Here is a 27,328-nt window from a genome sequence, read left to right as displayed (position 1 = left end):
CCTTGTGCTTGTTGGGCAAATACTTAACCTCTAAGCTATAGCCCAGCCCAGGAGCCAGCATTTTTAGTAAGTGTTTCTGTGAGGGACCTAGAACCACATTTCATGCATTCCACTTGATGTATGATAGTGCTGTGTTCTAGAGTTACACCATTCAGGTTTGAATCCTGCCTCCGTTACTAGAACCATGACCTTGGGCAAATGGTGGAATCCCCAAGCCTCATTTTCCTCATCCTTTAAAAGAAGAATGCGTAGGATAGTAGCTTTCTCCTAAAGAAGTCACAGGGTCTTTCCGTGTAGCCCTGACTGTCCTGGAGCTGGCTCTGTGGACCAGCCTGCACAGATATCCACCTGCCTCAGCCTCCCAAGTGCTGGGATTAAAGGCGTATGCCACCACATCTGGCTCTCCACCAAAAAAGATTTCTTTTAGGGGCTGGAGAAATGGCTCCACAGCTAAAAGCACTGGTTTCTCTTGCAGAGGGCTGGGTTTCATTTCCAGCGCCTCCATGGCGCTGACAACCGTTTGTAACCCCAGTTCTACTCAATCTCATGCCCTCGTTTGCCCTCCAAGAACACTGCACACATGTGATGGACCTACATACATAAATACAGGCAAACCATCCATACACATAGAAAAATTTTAAGATCTTTATTTTAAAATATTTCATTTTAATTATGTGTGTACATGTGGTTGTGTGCACATGGATGCTAATGCCCTCAAAGGTCAGAAGAGTGTGTCAGATCCCCTGGAGCTCCAGTTATAGGCAGTTGTGAGCATCACCCAATGTGGGTGCGGCAAGTTGAACTACTATCTTTTACAAGGGCAGCAAGTGCTCTTAACCGCTGAGCCATTACTCTAGGTGCTGATGGGGGGGGGCATTGCTGTTGTTTGTTTGTTTGTTCCCATAATAGCACAAAGGAGACAAGATAAAGTGGAACAAGGTAGCTCCCAAACTCAGCAGTGGTACTAGTGTGGATGGGATTGCCCTGGGATTCATAGGAAGGAAGAATCAGCTGTCTGTGTGGCCAAGCCTGTATTCTTGCAGATGCTTGGTTATCTAGAGATCCACAGCTCCCTCTTCCCCTTTCTCAATAGTGCAGCTGAAATGGACTCTGGGTATGCTAGAACGGAGAGAATGTGCTAGATGGGGAGAATCGAGCTGCAGAAAAATCAGGTCAGACTGGACTTCTGCTCGGAGTCTACTCTCAGATAGGTGCCCCTTAATGATACTTCCCAAAGCTCCCTGATCTAAAGAAGCACTTCCAGGCCTGTTAGAATACACCCAATAGTCAAAACTACCATCTGCCCTTGTCATACCTATAATTCATACATATCCCCTACAGTTGCCTGTTAAATTATAAGATTCCCAGTTGAACTTTGTCTAATCATTTTCGTATGCCTGTCCCAAATGCCAAACGACACTCACCTATATTAGACAACTATTAATGTAATATTGAAGTTGAACTGAGAATTGAGGTTTTATTTTCTGTCTTTAGTAGCTCTGTCCCACTGTCCTTCAGAACCTCTCCTGCAGGCCACCAAAGCTTGTCCACCGTCCACCGTTTGTTTTGTTCTTTTTTTTTGTTTTGTTTTGTTTTTCGAGACAGGACCAGGCTGGTCTCGAACTCACAGAGATCCGCCTGCCTCTGCCTCCCGAATGCTGAGATTAAAGGCGTGCACCACCATCGCCCGGCTTATAGTTTTGTTCTTAACTGAGAATTGATATTGTAGGCTCTCAGAGGACAAGGCCGGCCCAGGCCTCAGGCAGCACCTCTCAGGAGGATCCCCTGCTGGGTAGTTAAGCAAAGAAACCCATCTCAACTCTGCCCCCAGCTGCTCCCTGGGCCCCAGGGAAGGGTCTTCCCAGAGAAGTGCTTGTTTCTAATAGATCTCCCCAGAAATGGGTGCCCCCTTTTCACCAGTTGCTTGGAAGGTATGGTGGAAGAGGGTGCTGTTTCCAAATGGTGCCACACAGGGAATGCCTGTTTATAAGATGTATATTCAAGAACTTTCCCCAACTCCTCTACCTCAGTAGTGTCTTTTTCTAATAGCACAAAACTTTGAGAGCGATTGAAGCCCTGAGCCTCAGGGTTCAGAACACTGAGTTACTTTTGTTTAGCATTTAATAGATTCCAGATTATTTTTGCAATTCTCACCTAATCCCAGAAGGGTGACATCCTGGTCCCATTTACATTTTATAGATGAGTGGACTGACACAGCACCTGCTCTCCCTCTCAGTGGTAGATACGATGGAGTTCACTTTCTCTCAGTACATGTGTAGCAAAGGCTGCCAGAGAAATCTTTCCGTTCCGTTCTCACACACTGTGTAGGTTAAATGGAGGCTTTGGGGATGTATGCCCTTCATTTTATGCTATTCTGGGAACTAAATGTCAAATACTCTCTTTCTACTCATGAAGAAGATGATCCTTTGCCAAAGGTGTCACCACTGCATCCTGCCAATTTATTGTGTTCCGCGTAATACCAGGCATCATGCTTGCTTATGCGTAGGCATTATCATCGAATCTTCCCCCAGACCCCAAAATCTACGCATCCTTATCTCTATTTCCCCATGATAAGATGTTCAGAAAGGGTGAGTAGCCTGCTGGTGGCTGGGGCGAGACTCAGCATTTCCAAAGAAGCCGGTTTCAAACTTCAAGCCCCCAGCTCCCTGACTCTAGCCCTGGCTTCTCCTCCCTCAGTGACCTCGACCCGCACCTGACTGAAACCACAAGCCCTGCGCAAGCCAGGACCCTTCTTTACCAAAGTCCTAGGTAACTGAAGGACTAGGAGACCTATCCGCTCAGGTCCTTCCAGGAGAGACCGGGACCAAGGAGGAGAGTGGCATCAGGCGCCGGGCGAGGCTGCACAGCGGGCGGGCGGAAGAGTCTTGGGCGAGCTGCTTGGCTGGTGGGTGGGGCAGCGCCCGACACTCCCTCCCCTCCCCTCCGCCCTCTCGGTCCTCCGGTCGGCCACCGGCGGGCAGGCATCGCGGGTGCAGGAGACCTCGGCCGGCGGGGGAGCAGGGCTCTCGAGAGCCCCGGGAGCTGGCAGGTCCGCCCGTGGACCACGACAAGCTGGCATTCGCGGGAGTCGGGCACAGCTGACCACTAGCGACCCGCAGCTCACGGCGATGGTGACTGGCGTGAGCCTCCTGCTGCGCGCCCTACCGCTGGTGTTGTGGGGCTGCCGGGATGCACAGCCCGCCCGGCTAGGATACCCGGAGCTGCGCCAGGAGGCGGAGGTATGGTGTGTGCCTGGCGGAGAGGGGAACGCCAACCGCGGTCCCCTCCGAGCGACTGCGTGCCCTCGCTCTGATAACTTGCACACAAAGAGACGGGACAGGATTTCTCCCTGTGCCAGAGCTGTGTGGGACCACACAGGCCTGCGATCCTGCACTGACTAGCAGGGCCAAGAGACAGTCACCAGACGGGACGGTCGGGCAGGCTAGAGCCTGGAGAGAACTCCACCTTACCGCTAAGCTGGGGAGACTAAGCCGCTCACCCATGCAATGTCCCGCACTTTGGGTGTAGAGCAATGGGTACTGCTGACTGGCCAGAGCAACCATGGCCTCCTGGCTTGCCTAGAGAAATCAAGTCTTTTAAACTGCTCAAAAACTAGATTAATTGGCCGAACGGGGACAGTCTGCAGAGGCCTGTATTAGGGAACTTTAAATAGCTTTAGGACCCGAAGTGAGAAAAGGTGGCGGAGGTAAACCTCAAAAGAGTTCTCGGTTCACTTTTCTCAACTACCTGGCGCCGGCAGCATAGCGGAGAACCTTAGAGAGGTGGAATGAGGATTAGTGTAAGGGGTCTGTTTTCCACTTTGTACTGATACCAGTTTCTCTCTCTCTCTCTCTCTCTCTCTCTCTCTCTCTCTCTCTCTCTCTCTCTCTCTCTCACACACACACACACACACACACACACACACACACACACACACACCTGAAAGCATCTCTCTGTTCTTTTCGCCTCTCAAGAATAGCACTATCGCCGGGCATTGGTGGCGCACGCCTTTAATCCCAGCACTCGGGAGGCAGAGGCAGGCGAATCTCTGTGAGTTCAAGTCCAGCCTGGTTTACAAGAGCTAGTTCCAGGACAGGCTCCAAAACCACAGAGAAAGCCTGTCTCGAAAAACCAAAAAAAAAAAAAAAAAAAAAAAAAAAAAAGAATAGAACTATTGGGGCTGGAGAGATGGCTCAGTGTTAAGAGCATTGCCTGATCTTCCATAGGTCCTGAGTTCAATTCCCAGCAACCACATGGTGGCTCACAACCATCTGTAATGAGGTCTGGTGCCCTCTTCTGGCCTTCAGGAATACACACAGACAGAACATTGTATACATAATAAATAAATAAATAAACAAATAAACAAATAAATAAATAAATAAATAAGAATAGCATTATTGTAAGAAAAGATGAAATAAACTTTCAACACTTGAGTCCAGGTTCTGTGCCGGTCCTTGCTCCCCTGCCCTGACTCCTTCCATTCCCTAGTTCCCATCGTGATATCCACAGTTTGGGGATATCTGGAAAGGACCTTGTCTTAACAGGCAATCTGCCCTCCAACTCAGGCAGCCCTTCCCTTTGCAATAGAGGAGGCACTCTCTGCTTTCGCATATAAGGATTCGCTTGTCTCTCTGGATTTGCTCTTACAGCATCAAGTGCAGTCTTGAGGTCCCAGGAGAAGGCTTCTGCCTACAAGGCCAAGTCTTGCTAAGAGTCCCCCCCCCCACTTCCCCCTAGGCAATCCCTGGCAGAGGAACAGAGGCAGTTTCTCTGCTGCCCATGCCTGTGGTGGCCCCAGATGGAGAGAATTTCATCTTGGGGTATGCCTGGGAAACTTAATATCTAGCAGATCGAGTAGGGACTCAATCTGTTTAACATAGATTGGGGGAGAGGGATTTTAAACTCTGGGCATTAAAACTGTTTTAAATGCGTAAATTCTCTGGAAATGTGTAGCGGGTGTACATCTCCGTGTGTCCATTAAGAGCACATGTGGGTCTATACAGCTGTGTGTGAGAGTCTATCTGTGTTTCTGGGCATGGTTACAAAGTCCATTGTTTACGTGGGCTTCCAGACCTGCATGTACACCAGGGCAAGTCGCTTAATCAGTGGGCACTCGTAATGTCTGTTTCACAAGATTGTTGTATGGTTTCACTGAAATTATGTATCTAAAACATTCAGCCTGGTACCTAGTGCATAGAAAACAGTCTGTCCAAAGTTCTACTGTTGATGTTGGAATTATCTGCATCTGTTGGAATTACCTTAGAGCACCGAGCTGGAATTACCTTAGAGCACCGAGCTGCAGACTTAGAGCTCCTGGCCAGGAGTCTAGCTCTCCAACAATAGCACAGAACAAAACATGTAAAGCATGTATTTCCAGCCCCGGCCAACAGGCAACAGAGGACTGCAGCTCAGTGTTTTGCAGTGACTATGGCTATGACAAATTATGTCTCATAAAACCAGGCACCATGGCACACACCTCTAATCCCCACACTTGGGAGGTCTGTGCAGGAGGATCAGAAGTTCAGGTCATCTTTGGCAGCAAAGTGAATTTGAGGCCAGCCTGGGATACATGAGACCCTGTATCAAAAAATCAAAACCAAACAAAACAAAAACAACCAAAAAAGAAAGAGAAAGAAAGAAAGAAACCTACCTCCAAGATTTGGTGAAATAAAACAGCACTTTATGAAGTTCACAGATACTGTGGGTCAAAATTTCAGATAAGGCCTACCAGGGTAGCGTCTCTCCACTCTAAAACGCCTGGCGCTGTTCTCTGACGTAACTGGCAGTGGATCCTGGCTCTCAACCAGAACCTTGGGTCACTAGGGGAAATACAGTCATCAAGAACAGGAGCTCTGAGGGTGAGCCCATCACCTCCCTAGTTCTTGGTTTGGGCACAGTTCCATGGCTGCAGTGCAGGGAAGTGGACCAAAAGCAGAGCTGAGTCCTGCTGAAGTGAGGGGGCGAAATCCAGAGTTTAGGGCAGTTGAAGCAGTCCGAATGATTGGCGCACTGTACCGCTGACAAGGGAGTAGGCTCAAGGGTATGACATAGCCTGTATGGGGATGACTTCCCCGGCGTGTGCAAGTTGAGAGGGTGTGGGGCTCACGGAGGACAACTGCTATGTGACTGGGAACGGAAGGCAAAATTCTGGAGCATGGCTGGAAGATGTGAGAGGTCTGACCCAAGACCCCCCCCCAAAATGTACAAAGACTGAATACCCCCAAGTGTCCATGAGAGGCTACAGTGATGCTGTGCTTCAGGATTGAAAACGGTCCCGTGAAAACAAAGCTTAGGAATGAGCGCACATAGAATGTGTTGTCTCCTGCTGGAACTTCTTTAAAAGACAGCCAATTAGCCGGGCGATGGTAGCACATGCCTTTAATCCCAGCACTCGGGAGGCAGAGGCAGGTGGATCTCTCTCTGTGAGTTCGAGACCAGCCTGGTCTACAGAGCTAGTTCCAGGACAGGCTTCAAAGCCACAGAGAAACCCTGTCTCGAAAAACCAAAAAAAAAAAAAAAAAAAACAAAAACAACAAAAAAAAAAAATGGGGGGGGAAGCTGGAGAGATGGCTCAGTGGTTGGGAGCATTGCCTGCTCTTCCAATCCCAGCAACCACATGGTGGCTCACGACCATCTGTAGGGAGGTCTGGCACCCTCTTCTGGCCTTCAGTCATACAGACAGAATATTGTATACATAATAAATAAATAAATATTAAAAAAAAAAAAGACAGCCAACTAAAGGAAAATACCCTCTGTGCTGGGCTGTGTACACATTCAAGATGTCTGACGGCTGCGCAGGACATGAAAGGGTAGGAAGATGAAATTTTACTGTCATGGATTCGTAGATTTGTGAACTGGAAGTATCTGGTGTGAAACAGAGATTGGGATGTGTCAAGTGGGAAGTGCGATATTGGTGTAATAGTGACCGTAAGTGGACTAAAATAGGTCAAGGATGTACTGAGATAGGTTAAGGAAGTCGGTCATACATAGGTCCCCGCCCACTCCTCTCCCCACATCCCCGCCCAGCCCCCCCCCCCCCCGAAAACAAAACAAAGCCCCGCAAAGATCTACCTACCTCCACATATTTGCATATTCTGGACATTCTGTATAATTGGACTCGCATAAAATGTGGTGCGATTACTTTCTTTTGTAGCGGGGAGTTGGGACTTTTTAATTTTTGCTTTGCTTTCTAAGACAAAGTCTCACTATGTAGCTCCAGGCTGCCTTCAGATTCACTGTGTAGTTCAGGCTTCAGATTTATGATGACCTTTCGGCCTTTGTCTCCCCCGAGGCTGGGATTACAGGCATAAACCAGTATTCCTCCCTAAAATGTGGTATTTTGTGGAGAGTGGGGGAGTTTGAACATCTCTAACCCACTAGAGAGCAGAACAAAGCAGGTGTGGCGGCGCACACATTGAATCCCAGCACTCAGAGGCAGGCGGATCTGAGTTCAAAGCCAGCCTGGAATACAGAGCAAGTTCCAGGACACCCGGGACTACACAGAGAAATCCTGTCTCAAGAAAGAAAAGAAAAAAGAAAAAGAAAGAGAAAAGAGCAAAGAAAAGAATAAATAAACTTTAAAAACAAACAAAAAACCAATGGTTTCATGATGATCTTTATTCCCAGCACTTGGTAGGCAGAGAGGCATGAGTATCTCTGTGAGTTTGAGGCTATGTAGCAAGTTCTAGAACAGCCAAGGCTACAAGAGACTCTAAACAATAAAATAAGTCTCAAAAATAAAATAAATACATAAAAGCCGGGCGATGGTGGCGCACGCCTTTAATCCCAGCACTCGGGAGGCAGAGACAGGTGGATCTCTGTGAGTTCGAGACCAGCCTGGTCTACAGAGCTAGTTCCAGGACAGGCTCCAAAGCCACAGAGAAACCCTGTCTCGAAAAACCAAAATAAATAAATAAATAAATAAATAAATAAATACATAAATACATAAAAACAAACAACTGGGCATTTGGAGCAGTGGTGAAGTGCTGGTACCATGTGTAGGTCCTGGGTTTGATTTCCAGCACAGGTGCTTATATATCGGGATGTTGAGATGGCTCCGTGCGTAAAGACACTTGCTGAACAGGCCTGACAGCCTGGCTACGTCAGTTCAATCCCCAAAACCCCCAGTAAAAGGAAACACACATGCATGCCAATGCCATTGTACACATGCGTGTACACACACGCATACACACACACTCACAAATAATAAGTTAAAACGATAAAGAAATGCTTAAAGTTGTAGAAGGCTTGAGCAACCATGTACTCTACTGTTGGGAAAATGCCCACTGTAAATCCCAGAATATGAATTCTTTTCAAGTATATGTGAATTACTTACCAACATCGCCCATACACTGTGTCATAAAGTAAATCCAAGTAGACTCCAAGCAGGCGTAGTGCAGGTTATGCCTTCTGACGACAGCAGAACCAAATTAGGAATTGGGAACAAGATACCCAACAAAGCTCTAAACATTTAGAAATCAGACAACACACTTCTGAATTATCCACAAGTGAATGAAATCATAAGAAAAACTGGAAAACACACGACACAGCATTATTTAGGGACACAGTTAAAGCAATATTCATTTAGTGAAATTCAAAGCTTTAAATGCCCACAGAGTACAAGAAAACCTTTGGAGCAGGTGTTGAGACTGGGTCTTTCCATGTAGCCCTAGCTATCCTGGACCTCATTCTGTAGACCAGGCTGGCCATGAACTCACAGAAATCCACCTGCCTCTGCCTCTCAAGTGCTGGGATTAAAGGTGTACATCTCCATGCCCAGTCTAGGAGGAAGGGTTTTAGATTGGTGATCTAGATTTACAGTCTAGAGATGATAGGAAAGAAACAGGAAGGTAGAAGGAAAGAACAAAATAAGCTACGTGATCATGGGCTGCCGTGAAATCAGGAGATAAAAAGTTTGAAAGACTTCTAAGATTCTCTCTAGCTAAAATGTTGTTTGGCTTTGGTGTTTGTGCCTATGTGGCTGTTCATCTGTGTGTGTGTGTACATGTGTGTGTGTGTGTGTGTGTGTATACAAGCATCTGCCTGTATGGCTATATCTGTGTCTGTAGCTTTCTTTAGAGTTTTTGGTTTTTTGTTGAGACAGAATCTTGCTTTGTAGCCCATACTGGCCTCAAGCTTGGATCCTCTTGCTTTAGCCTCTCTAGTGCTGGGATTGTAGGTCATGTCCATCTGGGTGTGTCTGTGTTCTCAAATTGTCACATGTGTTCCTATACCCAGTGTGCTTGGGTCTATGTTTCCTTTGTGTGCAGAGTGATAACGTCGAGGGCTTTCCAGAGTGGGTTTTGCCTGGGAAAAGATTTACTGCTCCCAAAGCATTATGAACAGGTTCATTGTTGTCCACTTAGGAAAATCAGAGCCACTCACAACACTCCAAAGTAGGAAGAGCCCCCAGCACTGAATTGCAAGGTTCGGTTAATGAATGACATCACCACCCTGGCCCCCATTTCCAGCCAGGTTCCGTCCTATGTTAGGCGACAAACTGTCCCAAGGGATCTGTCTATCTACCGTTAGCTTTGTTTGAGTCTTTTTACAACAACCAGACTACTAAGTGGTTCCAGGACCTGCCTTCCACTCAGTGACCCACCCATATCTGCACAGCCAACCCCAGTGTGCAGTACCAGAAACTGGACAGTTTTATTTCTCCAGAGACTCTCTTGGGCTTCTGTGGAGTATCCACGCCAAGATGTAGTGTCTCTTTCTCATACCCCAGGGCCATTCATTAGACTTTTTGTGAGTCAGAAACCAGAAGCCTGGGCGTGGAAGCCATTCCCAGGAGCTCAGCATAGTGACTCATGAGTAGAGGGTGGATAGAAGTCAAAGGAGAAGTCCTGGGGCTCACAGAGGACCACAAGTTGGTGGGAAAACCTTTATCCATCAGATGTTGGCCTTTTTTGCAGGAACAGGGTTCAGTGCAGTTGGGAACCTATGGCTTGTCAGATGGTCTGCTAGGGTGTGAAGAGAAAAAAGCCATCCTGGGTTCCGTCTGACAACCATGGAGCCCACTAAGCAAGCTACCTTCACTTCCTGCAAAGGACACACCCCAGCTTCATCTCTGGTATAGCTGAGAGCCACCGCTCCCAGGTTTGGGCTGGGAGAAGAGCTTGTCCACCCCTCCCTCAGCCCCCCTCTGCATGAAAGCTGCAGAATCGCTAATGCAGATGCCAACAAAACACCTGGTCTAGTTGTCAGGGGGTCTGGATTCAATCCCTGGCTCTACCCCTCGCTGGGACACTTCTGCAGGTCACTGTGCGCCCCCCCCCCCCCACGGCACTGACTGTCCTTTAACATGGGAATAAGTTCACCTGCTCTGGCTGTCTTCTTGCAAAATGCTTGTAACATTCAAAAGAGGCATCATGTCTGGAAAGCTCCACAGATTTCAAGGACTGCTTGTGCTCCTGGTCACCATGGAAACCTCTTTACACAGAGAGCAGGTCAAGACAGGACACCAGCTGCTGTCCCTCCCTCACATCTTAACTTGGCTACCAGCTAAAGGTGTATTTGAGGGGTAAATGGAACCCCCAGTGTGCCTATGTAGAGACAGAAACCATGGGATAGGATATGGCATGGAGCCCAGTGTGGCAGTGCATGTCTGTGGTCCCGGCACCAGGAGATGGAGGCGGGAAGATTACTGCAAGTTTCATGACAGCCAGCACCTCAAAAACCAGATTAAAAGGGAGGGTATAGTAGGAAGGCGGAAAGGGGAAAAAAGATGGGCTACAGCGTGGGTAAAACAACATAGTTTCTGCATGAATTTGTCATTTTGCAATTTTTTAAATGCTTTATTATTTTGTTGTTGTTGTTGTTGTTGTGTGTGCACGTGTATGTGTGTTCGTAGTGGCCAATGTGTGCCACTATGCACTTGTGAAGGTCAGAGGACAACCTGCAGGTGTCGAGTCTCTCCTTCCACCATGGGGCTCACATTTAGGCTGTCTGTCTCCTTTGGTGGCAAGTGCCTTTACCTGTTGAGCCATCTCGCCAGCTTCTCGCCGACCTCTTTGCCTTATTTTTGCTTCTGAAGTTGATGCAGAGAGTATTTAAGAGACCTGCTGATAGAGTCACCCCTGTGATTGCCAAAGTTAAAATGACAGTCTTAGCAGGATGGCTTCCCTGACATTTTCCCAGGGCATCTTACTGAACCTAGGGATGCTGCGGTGAGGTCAGGCAGGGTGGTCTGCCACCCGGTCAGGCAACTCTGTCAGAGTATACACACTGGTCATTGATCTACAACAACAGCGAGGCCTGGGGGTGTATCTAGGGATCTAACCCAGTCCCCCATTTTATAGAAGAAGAACCCGAGGCCCAGAGAAGAGCAGACCTGAGAGTACAGCAGCAGCAGCAGCAACAGAACAGGGATTCACCCGATTCTCAGCCCAGTGACTCAGTTCTTCACTCTGCCCAGTTACCCTGCTCAGAAATGGCCAGAAGTTTCCCTTCCCTCCGGCACTAAACAGACTGGGTTAGACACACACCCTTTCATGACAAGTAGGGACCCATGCTATAGAGCAGCCATTCCACCCAGCTGGCTGATCCTGCAAGCATGCTCATTTCTCTCAGGCACCACAGCCACTCCCGGGACTTTCAGAGATGATTCCCCAGAAACGTGGCCCCATCCTTACTCAAGATGGGCAAGGCATGTTGGCACATTCTTAGGCCAAAGCAGGGTGAATCACCTAAAGGGCAAGGTCCTCAGCTTCCTCTCCCTTTAGACGTAGCCTTGGGCTCCCCAGGAGAAGGAACAGGCAGGTAGAGAGAGACCAGGGAAGAGAGACAGCCACTTGCTTGTACTTCAGGGAAGGGAGGAACTGCCTGGCACTACCTTCAGGAAAGTGGAAAAGGTATGACCTTGGATAGGGTGAGTCCCTAAGACACGTGAGCCTAGCCTCAGAAAATGGAAGCCAGAGGAGAAATGCCACCCTCAAAGGACAGGTGGTGGGCAGGGATGGAAGTCTGGTGCTCTTCCACTAGTCTTTGTCTTGTAAGATTCCTGTTCCCCACCCCCACTCCTGCTCTTCTTCGCATCCACACATTCAAGCTGGGTCATTTCTGTTACCTTGGCAGAGTGTCTGAGGGACAGAAAAATAGCAAAGGGTTAAGGACAGTTCCAGAGGCAGGATTCGAACCTGGTTTCCTCCTCACTCCTCTACTGCCCAGAATTTCTGATTGATAACAGTAGCAAGGGGGTCCTTCCTGTGTGTCATTTTAAATGCCTAAATATGCAATATTATACATAAGCATGAAAGTTCATAAATCTAGATGATCCACATTGTAATGTTTGAGTGCTGCTATGGAAATATGAAATGTCAAATTCTTAAAATGCCTTTTTCTCATTCTCTGGTGCTGGTGGCCTGGGCGGGGTGTTCTTTCAGCTCACTGGGAATTTAGATCTGCTAAGTTGCTGCAGAGGCCAGAACTTCCCCTCTGGTGACCCTTGAACCCGCCTCTGCCTCAACTTGTTGCCAGAGTACCAGGCAATGCTGCCCAGCCAGGAAACAGGGGCCCCACCATACAACTTCCCCTCCTCCCCGCTGTCCCAGAACCTCAGCCAACTCCCTGATAAAGTCTGGGCGGGTTTATGGGGAGAGAAACAACAAGGGAGCGCCAGCAGGGCTGACCTGTGACCTGGTCTCTTGAAAGTCACTGGTCCAGTTAAAGGGCTTCCCTCTAAAGTCCTCTTTCCAGCCTCACTGAGGGAAAGAGAAGCCGCAAGGAAGAGAACCTGAACTTGACTGATGTGAGGCCATTACCAGGGAGCAGCCCCTGAGCAGACACAGAGGCACAGGTGGGCTGTACGCCAAAAGCCTGTGGTTAATTTTCCCTGCTCACCAATGAAACCAGGGCTTGCTGGGCATTTACAACGTGTCTGGCATTGAGCCAGATGTACACGCTTTATTTATATTTATTTGTGAGATAGTATCTTACACTGTAGCTCTAGATGGCCTTGAACTCACTACCCAGGCTGGTCTTGAGCCAAAGGCCTCCTGAGTGCTAGGATCACAGGCATGTACTACCACACTCTGAATGAATTTGCCTGTAGTCCTTCTGGGGATCCTGTGGGGAAAACAACAACAAACAAACCAAGGCTCCAAGATGTTCTGTGTCTGTCACAAAGTAGGATCAGGGTTAGAAATATCCTCTAGCTCAAGCCCTGGGAGCAACACATGATTTTCTTGATTGAGACACTCGAACCCCTTTTATCCCGTAATGTGTCTGAAAACGACATGCCTTTACAAAGGCAAAGGAGAAAACCAGAGTGCTGATGCTAACTTACCCGCAGAGAAACAGCAAGGCTGGTTTGGGAAGGGGTCAGCTGTCCAGAACCAGGGCTCCTTACAGAAAGCGTCTGTTTATTAAAGTTTTACAGTTGAGGTCGCTAAAGGTGGATGCAAATGTTTAGTTTGCTTACTTTGCTTTGCTTTGTTGGTTTTCTTAAATTATTTTGTATCTTATTTTTATTTATATTGTGGATTTCTTTGTTTTATTTTGTTATTGTTTTTCGAGACAGGGTTTCTCTGTGTAACCCTGGCTGTCCTGGAACTCACTCTGTAGACCAGGCTGACCTCAAACTCAGAAAATTCTGCCTACCTCTGCCTCCTGAGTGGTGGGATTAGAGACATGCACTACCTCCTGGTTTGTTTGGGTTTCTTTTCTTTTTTTTTTTTTTTTTTTAATTTTCGAGACAGGGTTTCTCTGTAGCTTTTTGGTTCCTGTCCTGGAGCTAGCTCTTGTAGACCAGGCTGGCCTCGAACTCACAGAGATCCTCCTGCCTCTGCCTCCCGAGTGCTGGGATTAAAGGCGTGCGCCACCACCGCCCGGCGTTGTTTGGGTTTCTAAAAAACATTTTTTTAATGTATAGGCACACAAGTGCCTGTTCACCACAAGCCTGGAGAAGCTCCCAGAGGTCAGAAAGGGGCACCAGATTCCCTGGAACTGGAGTTATAGGTGGTGTGAACCACCATGTGGGCACTGAGAACAGAACCTCAGTCCTCTGCAAGAGTAATAAGTTCTCTTAACTGCTGAACCATCTCTCCAGCTCCTGTTTTGTTTTTTGAAACAGGGTCTCGTACAGCTGTTGACCTCAAACTTGCTATGTAGGTGAGGCTGGCCCTGAACTTCTGTTCGCTCCCTTGTTTCCCAAGTGCTCGGATTGCTGGGACGCACTGAAGTGGAAAATGCGAAATGAATGTAAATGAAATCCATTGAGGAAGCTTGCCAGGCCTTTGAGAGTCTGGTCTCTTCCAGCTGTGTGTTTGACCTGAGGTGGTAGCTATGACGAGAATTACTTCGAGTTAGCAAATATAGCAAAGAAAGGTGAGGATAAGAGAACAAGGAAATCAGAAAATTATTTCTGTATAGATAAGCCAACAAAAAAGATATTGGGTCTGGTTGTGGTGGCACATTCCTTTAATCCTAGCACACAAAAGGCAGAGAGACCGGGCCAGACTTGTGTGAGTTCAAGGTCAACCTGGTCTACGGTAAACTCTGGGTGAGGCAGAGCTAGGCAGAGCTGCGTAGTGAGACCCTGACCCAAAACAAACAAAAATTTAAGACACTGTACATTAGAGTCAAGAAGTTGAAGGTCTGGGGATGAGGCTCAGTTGGTAGAATGCTTGCCTAGCGTGAACAACAACCTGTATTCAATCCTCAACACTACATACTCCAGTTGTGGTGGTGTGTGTCTGTAATCCCTGCACTCAGGAGGTAAAGGAAGGAAGACAGGTCATTTAATCTTCATTCAAGGTCATTGTGGCCGATAGGGAAAGTTCAAGGCGAGCCTTGGATAAATGAGAATCAAGAAGGAAGAAAATGAGAGAGGAAGGAGGAACTTGTTTTTCATATCTAAGGTATGGTTTGTGGGGTTCATCAATGCTCTGGGCAAGCAGGAAGCCAAGTGTACCAGTTCCCCCAAAAGATAGAACTGGCGGTGGGTAAGGATAATGAGTCACCCTCTTCTCTCAGCTGGCACCAATAACTTGGTCACTTTGAGACTCTCTTCTGTGTATGTGAGCACATGCAGGCAATAAAAGGCCAGGGGATCATGGGACATTATCCAATTATGTTCATTTTGCCTCTGGGGAAGCTGCAGATTTCTAATTCAAAATATATATTTCTAGAAAGTCATATTTTTATATTGGGCAAAAGGTTGATGGTGAGTATATTTGATGTCAAAGGGACGTTAGCGTCCTTACCTTTGGGAGAGGAGAATTAAAAAGAAGCTAAAATCAGAGGGAAAATTTTATTCTTTTTTTTTTTTTTTTTTTTGGTTTTTCTGGACAGGGTTTCTCTGTGTGAAAATAAAAACCCTCCTTCCCTCCTCACTCCCTCATTTTCCTTCTTGGGTCTCATTCATTCCAGGCTGGCCTTGAACTCCCTATGTAGGTAAGAAGTAACTTGAGAGCTGGAAATCAAATCTAGAACAGCCTGCCTCCAGAGCCCATCACTGGCCAGCACACTCTGTTGGATTTCTGGCAGTGCCGGACGATTATAAGAAAGCCGATGTTCGGATATATTGAGGAGCTTGCCTCAATATCCGTGACGGCCTTTTGACTTTAATCCCAGAATTTTTTTTTCTGCTATGAGTTTACAAACATTCTCAGGACAGGAGGGGAAACTGGCCTGGATGTAAGTGCCTCAGTCCTTTGGGTACAAGGACGCCGCGTGTTCCTCTCTCCCTCAGGCATTCCTGGAGAAGTACGGATACTTCAGCGAGCAGGGCTCCAAAGCTGCGGCCTCCACTCAGTTCAGCAATGCCATCAGGTATGATAGAGGGATGTGAAGGGGTGCAAGATATGTAGCTCGGGCTTTGTCCCCCCTCCTCTGTAGTCCTTTCCATTTTTCCTGACAGAGAGTTCCAGTGGGTGTCGCAGCTGCCCATCAGTGGTGTGCTGGACCAGGCCACACTGCGTCAGATGACACGTCCGCGCTGTGGGGTTGCAGATACTGACAGTCATGCAGCTTGGGCAGAAAGGATCAGTGCCCTGTTTGCTGGGCACCGGGCCAAAATGAGACGTAAGAAACGCTTTGCAAAGCCAGGTGAGTGCACTGAAATCCAATTAGGCTGGGATTCCCTGGTGCCCAGAAGAGCCGGTGGCCAAGAAATGTGGCCAGATTGAACGGGGACTCTGAGAGAATCCTCTCTTGCCTCCGGCAGAAGAGGGGCAGATCTTTTGGCTAAGATCATAGTCATGAATACGGATATTTAACTCTAAATTATATCTGCATTGATGAATTTTCATTGTACATGTATTCTCCTGATTAAACCCCATCAAGCCCACTTAATTCTCTGATCAATATTCTACACAGGGCAGTTAAACAGTTGCCAATGGTTCTTGTTCATATTTTACTGGTTATTTCCATAAGAATCGAGACTTTTCACAACACATATTCAACCAAGGTGTGATCTGTCGATGAGTGTTTTTTTGTTCATAGCACCTTTAAAAAAATCCTTTTTATTTAGATGGAATTCACTTGCCATGCAATTTACCACTTAGAGTATCCAATTTGGAGGGGTTTATTTTATTTGTAGAATTGTGCGACCATTACCACAAGCTAATTCCTCTTTCCAGAACATTTCCATTGTCCTCTGAAGAAAGCCCATGCCTATTATCAGTTAGCTCCCCGTTGCACCCTGCTCCCAGTCCTGGCCGCCACTAATCGGCTTTGTGTCTCAGGGGATCTGTCCATATTGAACATCTCATCACAGTGCATTGTGTGGCTCTACAGTTTCTCCTGTTGGGATTTTTCCTTGTCTTCTCTTTCCCTCCCCTCTTCTCCCTTCTTGCTCCTTTCTATCCAGTGCTGGGATTGGAACCCAGAGCCAAGGAGGATGCCACTGTCCTACATCAAAAAATTTCTCCTCTCCCTTGTCTCCCTCCTCTTCTTCCTTTTCCTCCTCTCCCTCTTCTCTCCCCTCCCTCCCTCTCTCTCTTCTTCCTTCTTCTCTCCCCCTCAAATATTCCAGGGCCATTGCTCCCCATCTACAATTATGAATTACTATTATGAATATTTGATGCTTCTGTCAGTTTTCCACAAATAATAAGTTTTGCTTTGAAATTTTGGTACCATGATTGCTTTGACTAAGTCAGTTTTTCTTTGCTCAATTTTTGCAGCTTTCAAGGTTGTTCACGAGATAAGGTTTTTCTGTCAGATTTTCAAGTATAATTAATTTTGCTGTGCACACGTTGGATGGTGGCCACTTTTATTTGTGCTGCTTTTACCGACCTCACTCACTGAACGCACGATTCAATGCCCAGAATTTGCTTTCATTTCTTAGTTAATGGCTAAGGAACTTGTGGGCAGCTGCAGGGTGGCCGTTCCCAAGCATGCGCTAGGCCATTTCTGCTGCATTCACTTGTCCATCCATCCTGACTGCCCTGTTCTGAATGACCATATTCATCCACAGTCAGCTCTGGGGTCAAGGTGTCCTTGGTGTCAGCATGTTGTCCACCCCATTGTGTTTCTGGGCAGCAGAGAAGAGTGAAGTAGGAAAGGGGAGGGACACAGGACAGGCTGGAACAGAAAGAACACTACCTGGGAGCAAGAGGCACTGGGTTCAGGTCATGTCACTTGGTTCTGATCCCTCATCCTCCCTCATGTAGGAGTCAAACCTTCTTAGGTTGCAAAGGAGAGCTCTCTGGGTTTACTGAATGCAAGAGGCCTGTGAGAATGTGGTGGGAAGTGAGCAGGCCCAGAAACACTTGAGCCTAAGCTCTGGGGATGCTTCCTTCTGGCTGCAGCTCATCTTCTGCCCTAACTGAGTGCATTCGTAGCTAGCAGTGTGGAGTACCTGACTGCCAGATAAATTCGAATGTCAGATAAACAAAGGAATTGTATTTATATTTTCTTATTCAAATTTGACTGGGCATCCCGGATTCATATGTCAACCTCAGGTCAAGCACCTGATCCTCTCTGTGCCTGCAGGGCTGATTTCTTAGCCCCCTGTTTCTTCACAGAGTTGGTGGGTCGGGGGGCTGGGTGGGGCACCTGAGTTGAAAAAGGAGATGAAAACAAATGCAGGTTCTCAGCCCCCAGCACATTCCAGGCAACTTCACGATGCTATTCCCAAAGGTAAGCCTCATCGACTCCACTATACAGAGGGGGAAACTGAGGCTAGGTGAGATTCCACAATCCTGAGAGCTTGTACGTTCAGGACTGCGATTTCAGCCTGTACCCTCTGTGCTATCATCAGTTCCCTGCTGGGCGTCAGGACTCCACAGTCCTTCTAACCCAGGCTTCTAGCTTTCCTGTCCCTGTCCTCCTTAGCTCCTTCCCTTGCCTCTTCCCACTGGGGCCCCGGAGAGAGGACATAGAAGGCAATACTACTTGCTGGGGGCCTTTAGTCACTATGGAAAGTAGCCCTGCACAGACTGGACTTGGGATGAGGGCCAGAAACAGTCAGCCTTCTCCTGGGGTGCCAAGGTAGAGGGGTAGTGCTGCCCCTACCCAAACACACAGGCAGTTCCTTCCTTCCTGGTCCCTTCCAAGGAAAACACTCTTTTTAAATTTTTTTCTCTTTAATTTTGTTCCTATTCATTCTCCCTACCCTTCCCCCACCCCACTTCACAGAGGATTTTTTTTTTTCTCGAGACCTGTCACCTTCCCTGGCTACTCAAATGGCTACCACCCTCCTTCTTTCCCGCCTTGGGGGTGAGGGAAATGACAGGCCATAACTGCAGAAGGAACCACCCCATACCATTTGCTAGAGGGTTAAAGGTTTGGTGATGTTAGTCGGGAAGAGTCTGAAGTCGGGTCCCTCACAGCAGGATGTAGGAGAGCCCAGTGCATGCAGCTCTGTGCCCTGTGAAGACTCACAGCAAGCTGCAGAGTGTTCTTGAATGAACCGTCCTGGGTGGACACCTCTGGACCCTCAGCCTTGCCTCCACCTTCCCTGTCTCCCTCCCTTCCTCAAAATAGTTCCCTCTTCACTCCCTGAGGACTGGTCACTGGCTGAGAGGCAGTGGTTGGGTGGCTGCCAGGCCAAACAAGCCCAAGGAGATGCATTGCCTTGAATGGAGTGGGGCATACCCCACCCCCACTTCCATGGGTGGAGAGGGCCAGAGTGAACCTCCCTCCCATCTGGGGAATCTCAGCCCATGCTAAGCTTTGACCCTAATGTTTAGGCAGCTTTATAGGTCTGGCATCTCTGCAGGGTGGACTGCTTCTCTGTGTGGACTGTAGGAGCAGCCCTGGGCCAGGGATCAGGCCCCAGCTCAGCTTCTCGAGCACTCCGCAGCTGTGGGCAGGCACCTTCCTCTGGGTCCCAGTCCTCCAAGTCTGGGCCTGGAGAATCTGGCCTGTAAGCTCTGAGGCTTGCATTTGGGATTTTAGTCTCTGAGCTACAAGGGCTCAGAGGTCATCCCCAACAAACTCAGAAGCCAGATTTTCTGGCTGCTCTGTTCCTGGCTGCACAGCAAACTGTAGATGCCCCGCTCCCGCCCCCCCCCCCCCCATGTAATGGATGACCTGGGGCTATGGCAGAGGCCAGAGTCTCAGCCCTTGGGGAGGAACTGAGGTTGGGGCAAAGGGAAAGAAGCTTAAATAAGAAGAGAGGGAAAAGTTTCCTGGGTCTGTGACAAAGCACACCCTTTGTTCTTATTTGTCTTCAAGACGTCTCTAGAGTCCCTAAGGAAGCAGGGAGGAGGGCAAGGGGCCGGGGAAAGACCTCAGATATATGGTTATTTTGGTTGTTGGCCAGCCACAGGCCCTAGGTTCTGGCAATTGCAGAGAGCAGCCTCGGGGAGGTGACAGGAGACCATGAGGGTGGAGGGAGAGCCTGGAGCAGGCGCAGCTGTGACCTTAGTGTCCCCACCCACTCTCCATCCAGATACTGAGGACAGGCCTCAGAGTGATTGTCAGCAAGAGGCACTGAGCTTTCTCAGGCTCAGCCTGGGCTGTGGGAAGGAATGAGACCCGAGACCAGGGGTTCAGACTGATCCTTGAGGGGGTTCTTTTCTGGCCAGAAGCTACATCTTTCCCATCAGATGGTATCTCTTAGGCCACTAGATTGGAGACTCTCCAGGAGAAGGGTAGTCTGCCCATAGTGCAGTCTCTCTTCAACAGAGATGCATCTTCCCTCCTATCAAATAGAAGACTGCCCAAGGCCTGGGCTGAGTGTTCCCTGTCAGATCAGCTGGGTCAGCGGCTCCCTGGGGCCAGGCCAACCCATCCTTCTGGGCCTGTGGGGACCAGTCTCCACAGCAGCAGACATGACTCACACGGCCTTTCTGGGTGACAGGTCACAAGTGGTACAAGCAGCATCTCTCCTACCGCCTGGTGAACTGGCCTGAGCGCCTGCCTGAGCCAGCTGTGCGAGGGGCCGTGCGAGCTGCCTTCCAGTTGTGGAGCAACGTGTCAGCGCTGGAGTTCTGGGAGGCCCCGGCCACGGGCCCTGCGGACATCCGCCTCACCTTCTTCCAAGGGGACCACAATGATGGGCTGGCCAATGCCTTCGATGGCCCAGGTGCTGCCACAAAGTCTCTTTCTACACGGCAGGAGGGGCCTCTGGCTAGGAGGGCAGCCTGGGGGTGGGCAGTGCAGTTTCCACTCTCCTTGAAACCATGGCCAAGCCAGGTTCTCCCCAAAAGGACCCTCCATCCCCTCATCTGTATAACGGGAACAACAGGCTCTGTCCAAAATGCACCGGATGGCTGAAAGGACAGCCAGATAAGGTTTGGTGTGGAAAGCACTTTTGGTAACCCTAGAGTGTGCTGGACTTTTGGAGAAAAGTCTGCGATTCTGCCTACCCCGGCTTCTAGACAGGCCCGTGTTTCTATTGTTCTCCAGAGCAGACTTTATAAAGGTGTCTGGAGGCCACCATCAGCCCTTCCCTCCCCTGCCCCCAGACAGCCAGCGCAAGAGGCCTTCATCCTAGCATTTACAGAAGTGCTCACAGATCCCAGCCACAGCTGCTTCCATTTGTCCCCAGCCTGCAGGCTTCCTCTGCAGTATAATAATGTAGACTGTCTAAAGAATGAGCACATTCTTCCATTGTGCTCAGCACTGGCCTTGAGAATCTGAGCTGGACCACGTGAGCCCTCCAATGAGAGCTAAGCAGAGTGGCTAGCGCTGGAGGCGACTGAGGCACATTCGGGAAACATGAATTCCCCCTGCATTTGCCAGGCTCTGCCTCCACCTTTGTCAGTCCCTGCCAACCTGGGCTTCCAGAAGGCAAGGCTGGGAGGACCCATGATGAGCCTTTTAGGCTAACATCATCACAGTGCCGTGTGCTAACCTTAGCGCAGGTGTGTGTGAGTGAGAGGATCTGGAAGCCACACAGCTAATCATTTCTGGATGGGCTGTTCACCTGTGAGAATCATTGAGGTCCTTAACTCTTTCTGCTCACTCCTATGATAGCAGAGAGAGAGGCCCAGAGTGGAGCCCTGGTAGAAGACAGGAACAAAGGATATATATGTTTATAAAAAAACATACACATCAGCCAGGTGTGGTGCACACACCTGTAACCCCAGCACTCTGGTAGCCATGAAACTGGAGGGACGACTCAGTGCTGCATAGTTGTGAGGGCCTGAGTTCAGATGCTCAGCACGGGGAGGGGGGGATGTGGGAGGACAGAGACAGGAAAATCTCGGAGGCTCAGTGGCCAGCCAATCTAGCAATCTAGCCAAAATAGCAAGCTTTATGTTCAGTGAGGGGCCCCTCTCAAAAAGAAAAAAAAAAATAGGTGGAGAAGGTGGAGAGATGGCTCAATGGTTAAGAGCACCGGCTGCTTTACCAGAGGACCTGAGTTTGGTTTTTATCATCTCAGGGCTGCTCAATTTGTAACTCTGGTTCCCGGGGCTCTGATGCCCCCTTCTGGCATCTGAGGGTACTAGGCACACATGGTACAAAGACATACATGCAGGTTTAATACTCATAATAGAATAGCAATGTAGCTGGGTGGTAGTGATGCACACCTTTAATTCCAGCACTTGGGAGACAGAGATAGGCAGAGGCCAGCCTGGTTTACATAATGAGTTCCAGGACAGGCAGGGCTACATAGAGGCACTCTTTCAAAAAATAATGTAAACGTGTTAAAGGTTTTAAAAAAAAGTGACTAGGAAAGAAATCCCAACATCAACCTCTGGCCTGTACAGGTGAGCACACCTGCAACACACACACACACACACACACACACACACACACACACACACACACACACACCAGGCCAGTAAATAAGACCCTATCCAAAAGAAGTTGGGTGGGCATGAGATGTCTCGGTGGATGAAGACATTGCTTGCCCTCACTCTCAAGCCTGCATGCAGACTGATCCCCAGAACCCACGTGGTGGAAGATGAGAATTGAGTCCCTCAAGGTGTCTTCTACTGTCTTCTACATGACACACTTGACACACACACCTTAACCAAAACAAACAAACAAAAAATCAAAACCAAACAAAAACAGGGTCCCACTCTGTAGTTCAGGATGGCTTTGAACTCTCTTTGTAGACCAGACTGGCCTGAAACTCAGAAGAGACAGATCCATCTGCCTTTGCCTCCTGAGTCCTGGAGGTTAGAACTCACACTGTAGACCAGGTTGGCCTCAAATTCACAAAGATCCAAGAGCTAGGATTAAAGGCATAGGCCACCACTGCCTGAATCAAAAAGAAAAACATTTTTTTAAAGAAAGAAAATGTGCATACACATAGAAGCACATTGTGTTCAGTCTGCCGACTCCTGAACTTAACCCACGAAGGGGTCAGGTCAGGAAACAGAACAAAGCCTTACCATCTTCCTTCTAGGGGTAACCGATATTAGTAGTGCCTAGGATAGGCACTCTTCTTTTTTTTTTATTTGACAGTTGGTATTTTATTCACATAGCAGTCTCATTACATGTGGTCCAAGAATATTGAAAGAACTCAAATAAAATCAGATGTGAAGGTCAGTCTTCACACATCATAGCCGACGATGCCACGTTTGCCTATGATCTCTCCGACATAAAACCACATCCACACCTCAGGGGCCACCAAACCATTCAGCACAGCTTCCTTAATTGTAAGATGTTTGAAGCTACCAGTTTTAGCACTTTGAATTATTTTTTTCGCACTCTGAATAGCTGCAGGGAGTTCAGCAGGGGTTGGGGGAATCAGCTCAACCTTGGCGTATGGCCAAAATGTGGTCAATCGAGGCTTCGACTAAGTCACAGCAGCGGATACTAGCCCCGGGGCCTTCTCCGCGAAGTTACGGATGAACTTGGCCATGGTCTAGGGTGGAAGGTCCCGGATAGGCACTCTTCTAAGAATAAAGTGACACACGCTCGTTCCGAGAGATTAAGCTGTCTGCCCAAGATCACACAGTTAGTAAATGGTAAATCTAGCATCTTCAAAGCCCAGGCAGTTTGGCCCCTAGCTGAGTCTACCGTGATCTTCCCTTAAGATCCCTTAGACATCTGCTCATCTGCTGGCACTCCCGCGCCTATCAGACTAGAAAGTGAAGTTAGAAAATGACACACACACACACACCCCACGTAGGAGCCTGGTGTTTGCGCGAGGGAGTCCCTGGTTCCGGCTCACCGTGCCTCTTCCGTGCCGCTCGCAGGAGGCGCCCTGGCCCACGCCTTCTTGCCCCGCCGGGGCGAAGCGCATTTCGACCGGGATGAGCGCTGGACCCTGAGCCGCCGCCGCGGGCGCAACCTGTTCGTCGTGCTCGCGCACGAGATTGGCCACACGCTCGGTCTCGCGCACTCGCCCGCGCCACGCGCGCTCATGGCTCCCTACTACAAGAAGCTGGGCCGCGACGCCCTGCTCAGCTGGGACGACGTGCTAGCAGTGCAGAACCTATATGGTGAGTCCCCAGCCCGCTCCTGACTCTGCGCTTGTCCCCTGTGGTCTCCAGTCTTCGGACTCTGGCTCCTCAAACAGGATTCCCCCCCATCCCTGTCACTTCCTTGCTCCAATCTTCTCTGTCCTAAAACCTCAGGCACGCTTGAGATCGGAATATCCGCAGGCTCTGCTTTCCCCCATTTCTCCATCAGTTCCAAGCAATGCATGAGTGCAAACCTCTGCCCTTAGCTCAGAACCCTTTGGTCTTCCAATCTCATGTTATCTTCTGGGCTGGGAGAGGAGATTCCTGGATTAGTGCATTCTCGGTGAAAACCAAGAACCAGAGCTGCACTCCCCTCTCCCCTCTCCTTCCTTGAGTCTCAGATCATGGGCAGAGCAGACGAGGGTCTTGAGCCCTCCATGTATGTATGTCCACCCATGTCTGCTATCTCTCTTCTTGAATCTTAAGGGAAGCCTCTGGGTCGCTCAGTGGTCACTCAACTACCCGGAAAGCTATTTACTGACTTTGAGGCCTGGGACCCTCACAGTTCCCGGAGGATACGCCCGGAAACCAGAGGTCCTAAATACTGTCATTCTTCCTTTGATGCCATCACTGTAGGTAAGATGATCCCAACCATGTCTGGGGTCTTTTTTTTCCCTTCTCTGAATCTCTAGGGCTCCCATAGCTGAATGACTTGGGAATGGAGGTATCTGGAGTATAGATATCCAAAATCACATGCTGTCCTGGTGGTGGTGGAATGTCAAGCTCAGGCCCAGCTTAGAACTTCTACTTCCCTCAGCCCCCTTGTGCGACCCACCTTCAGCTTGTCTGGAAAACCGGGTCTAGGGCAACACCCTCCCCCAAAGTCAGCAGGAGGCCAATGGCCTTTCCTGTCATCTCTTGTCTGGGGACAGATGGGCAATGGCGGCTGCACGTCTTCAAAGGGAGCCACTTCTGGGAAGTCACAGCGGACGGCAATGTTTCAGAGCCCCGTGTGCTACAGGAAAGGTGGCCTGGGCTGCCCCCCAATATTGAGGCTGCTGCAGTGTCCCTGGAAGATGGAGACTTCTACTTCTTCAAAGGTATCAGCCCCGAGTCTGCTGAGATTGCGATGTGGGAGGTCCTACCCTAAGTGAAGAGAGGGGAGGATCCCCAGCGCTGAGTCCCTAGTGGAACTCATTGTTAAACCTGTGGCCCAGGAAGGACTCCTTTCAGGGATGGAGCTGCTGGGAGCAGCAAGTGTCCTGGTGGTCGCCGGTATAGAAACTGTAGGGAGAGGACTGCCCTCTGGTCCGCAGGTCAGCAGGAAACCTGGAGGTGTCTGCCCTGCCATCCTGGCTGTGTGAGGCTGGCATGCCGCTTAGCTTTTGGAACTTGTATTTCTTGGATAGGGAAAATAATGGTCAGGTGTGAGGAAGCCAGATAAAAAGCAGTGGCTGACAGGTGGACAGCACACGATCTATTCAATCTTCCCTTTCACTCCAGAGGCAGGGAATCCCGTCTCCAGCCACCCCACCCCTACCCTTTTCCCCAACACCCTCCTCCCCTCCCCAGCCTGGGATAGACTGAGATAGACGTTCTTTCAGCAATGTCTGCTCTCTGCTGGCACCTGCTGGGAGTCTAGGCCATAACCGGTTCCCCTCTATCGTGTACTCCCTAGTTCTTAGCCACACTTTGACTCCAAGGGTAACTAACGATCTGAGGCCCTCAGAAAGAGAAGGAACCAAGGGGACAGAGATGGAGTGGAAGGCCAATGAGTGAGCGCCTCCAGCTCACTCCGTTTCTCTCAATGCCCTACAGGGAGTCGATGTTGGAGGTTCCAGGGCACGAAATCTGTAGGGGGTAACTCACAGCTGTGCCGGACTAGAGGTCTGCCCCGTCACCCGGACGCAGCTCTTTTCTTCCCGCCTCTGCGCCGACTTGTCCTCTTCAAGGGCTCCCGCTACTACGTGCTGGCTCGAGGGGCGATGCAAGTGGAGCCCTACTATCCCCGCAGCCTGAGAGACTGGGCCGGGGTCCCTGAGGAGGTCAGTGGCGCCCTGCCAAGGCCGGATGGCTCCGTCGTCTTCTTCAGAGATGACCACTACTGGCACCTAGATCAAGCCAAACTGCGGGTAACCAGCTCTGGCCGCTGGGCCACAGAGCTGCCCTGGATGGGCTGTTGGAATGCCAACTCAGGAGGTGCCCTCTTCTGAATGAACAGTTGAACCGTGATTGCTCGCCCCACCTGAGGGGCGGGGCCTGTCTAGGAAGCCCTTGAACCTCGCAAGAACTTCCCAGTAGCACTGCCTCCAGCAGGAAATCTGCATTATTCCCGTGGTCGAAGGAGAAACAAAAACAGGGTTCCCAGAGCCCTTTCCTTCAAGGACTTCTTTCCTTCCCACTCCTGAGGGGATTCTGTTCCCATGAAGGCGCAGTCCCATGCCCATAGGGCTGAGTCCCACCAAAGAGGATGCATAACTCAATCGGATGGGAGGACTACCCTGCAGGAACCTCCCTTTCTATGCCTTTTCAGGCTCCTTTCTTGGGAAATCACATATTATTCCATCAGAGACTTCACCCTACCTCCCACCACTAGCAAGTTGGGGGTGCAGTGAAGGCTCCGCTCCACTGCCAGAAGCCCTTTTATGGATCAAGAGGCCGAGAAAAAGGGAATGTGGTCCTCCGGACCTGACTTTTTGTCTGGGGTGATGAAGAAGCACCCGCAGCTGGTCAGCCTAAGGCCTTCCTTGGGCAGAACCTTCCACCCTTCTCAGTAGAAGCAGATGGGTACTTGAGACACAGAGACCATGGTCTCACATCCAACTAAGGGATAACTGACTGTGTGTGTATGGTTGTCATGGAAAGGGGGTGCACCTCTCTTCACCCAGTTTGCCTTCCAGATGACCGGACTTGTGCAGCAGGAAAATGGTCGAGGGTCCTTCGGGGTCTGCCCATTGCAGGCACTGGGAATGCAGCCTCCATGCAGCTCCGCAGATTGGGTGAGGCCTGTTTGCTCTCAGGGGCCCCATTCTCCAGGCCACACACGCAGCAGCATTCCGAAGCCCATTCTGTGTAGCCAAGAATAGCTGGGATTCCTGGAGAAGGAACCAGATCCCCAGCTTTCCCCTTTTGTCGGAGCCAGTCTCAGTATTCATTTTAGCATCTGGATCTCCATCCCACCCTGCCTCCTCCACCTACCAACGCCGCTGCACACACACGGTGAGGTGACCACGACCACCGCGAGCCAGCTCTCAGGGACTGGAGAATGATTTGGCAGGGGAGCAGCCTGCAGTTCCCCAGAGGCACTGCTGGCCCTGTGCCCTCCTTTCTTCTCTGTGCAGTGGACAAAATAGCCTTTGACTGCCCTTAGATGCAAGTGCTTTGTACTGCCCGGGCCTGGTAGACCACAAAAGAACCTCCCTGCTAGACCCTGCTTTTTGGGTTGTACCCAGGAGAGAGAAAGAAGGGTTCCATTTTTATCACTCCACTCCACTTCAGAAGACTCTGATTAGAGGCTTTATTGGGGGGTTAGAGCGAAAGAGGCGATTTCTTCGAGGGCTGAGGGAACCCCAAAG

General features: G+C 49.5%; 1 protein-coding gene and 1 pseudogene across 1 annotated transcript; one reads left to right on the top strand and one right to left on the bottom strand.

Annotated features, from left to right (window-relative positions):
• The first annotated feature begins 2,974 nt into the window (after positions 1 to 2,974).
• Positions 2,975 to 26,003, top strand: Mmp28 (matrix metallopeptidase 28). The gene is made up of 8 exons (XM_057776633.1): positions 2,975 to 3,239; positions 15,695 to 15,774; positions 15,863 to 16,050; positions 20,252 to 20,476; positions 23,547 to 23,792; positions 24,240 to 24,389; positions 24,686 to 24,853; positions 25,572 to 26,003. Exons 1-8 carry the CDS (start codon positions 3,129 to 3,131, stop codon positions 25,964 to 25,966), a joined length of 1,563 nt encoding a protein of 520 aa, XP_057632616.1. The 5' UTR covers positions 2,975 to 3,128; the 3' UTR covers positions 25,967 to 26,003.
• On the bottom strand, positions 22,777 to 23,209 carry LOC130878597 (ATP synthase subunit g, mitochondrial-like; annotated as a pseudogene).
• Positions 26,004 to 27,328: the final 1,325 nt, after the last annotated feature.

Source organism: Chionomys nivalis, chromosome 7 (genome assembly GCF_950005125.1).
Source record: "Chionomys nivalis chromosome 7, mChiNiv1.1, whole genome shotgun sequence".
In the NCBI taxonomy this organism is placed as follows: domain Eukaryota; kingdom Metazoa; phylum Chordata; class Mammalia; order Rodentia; family Cricetidae; genus Chionomys; species Chionomys nivalis.
The sequence above is the reverse complement of the archived record's forward strand: the minus strand, read 5'-3'. Positions and strand labels throughout refer to the sequence as shown.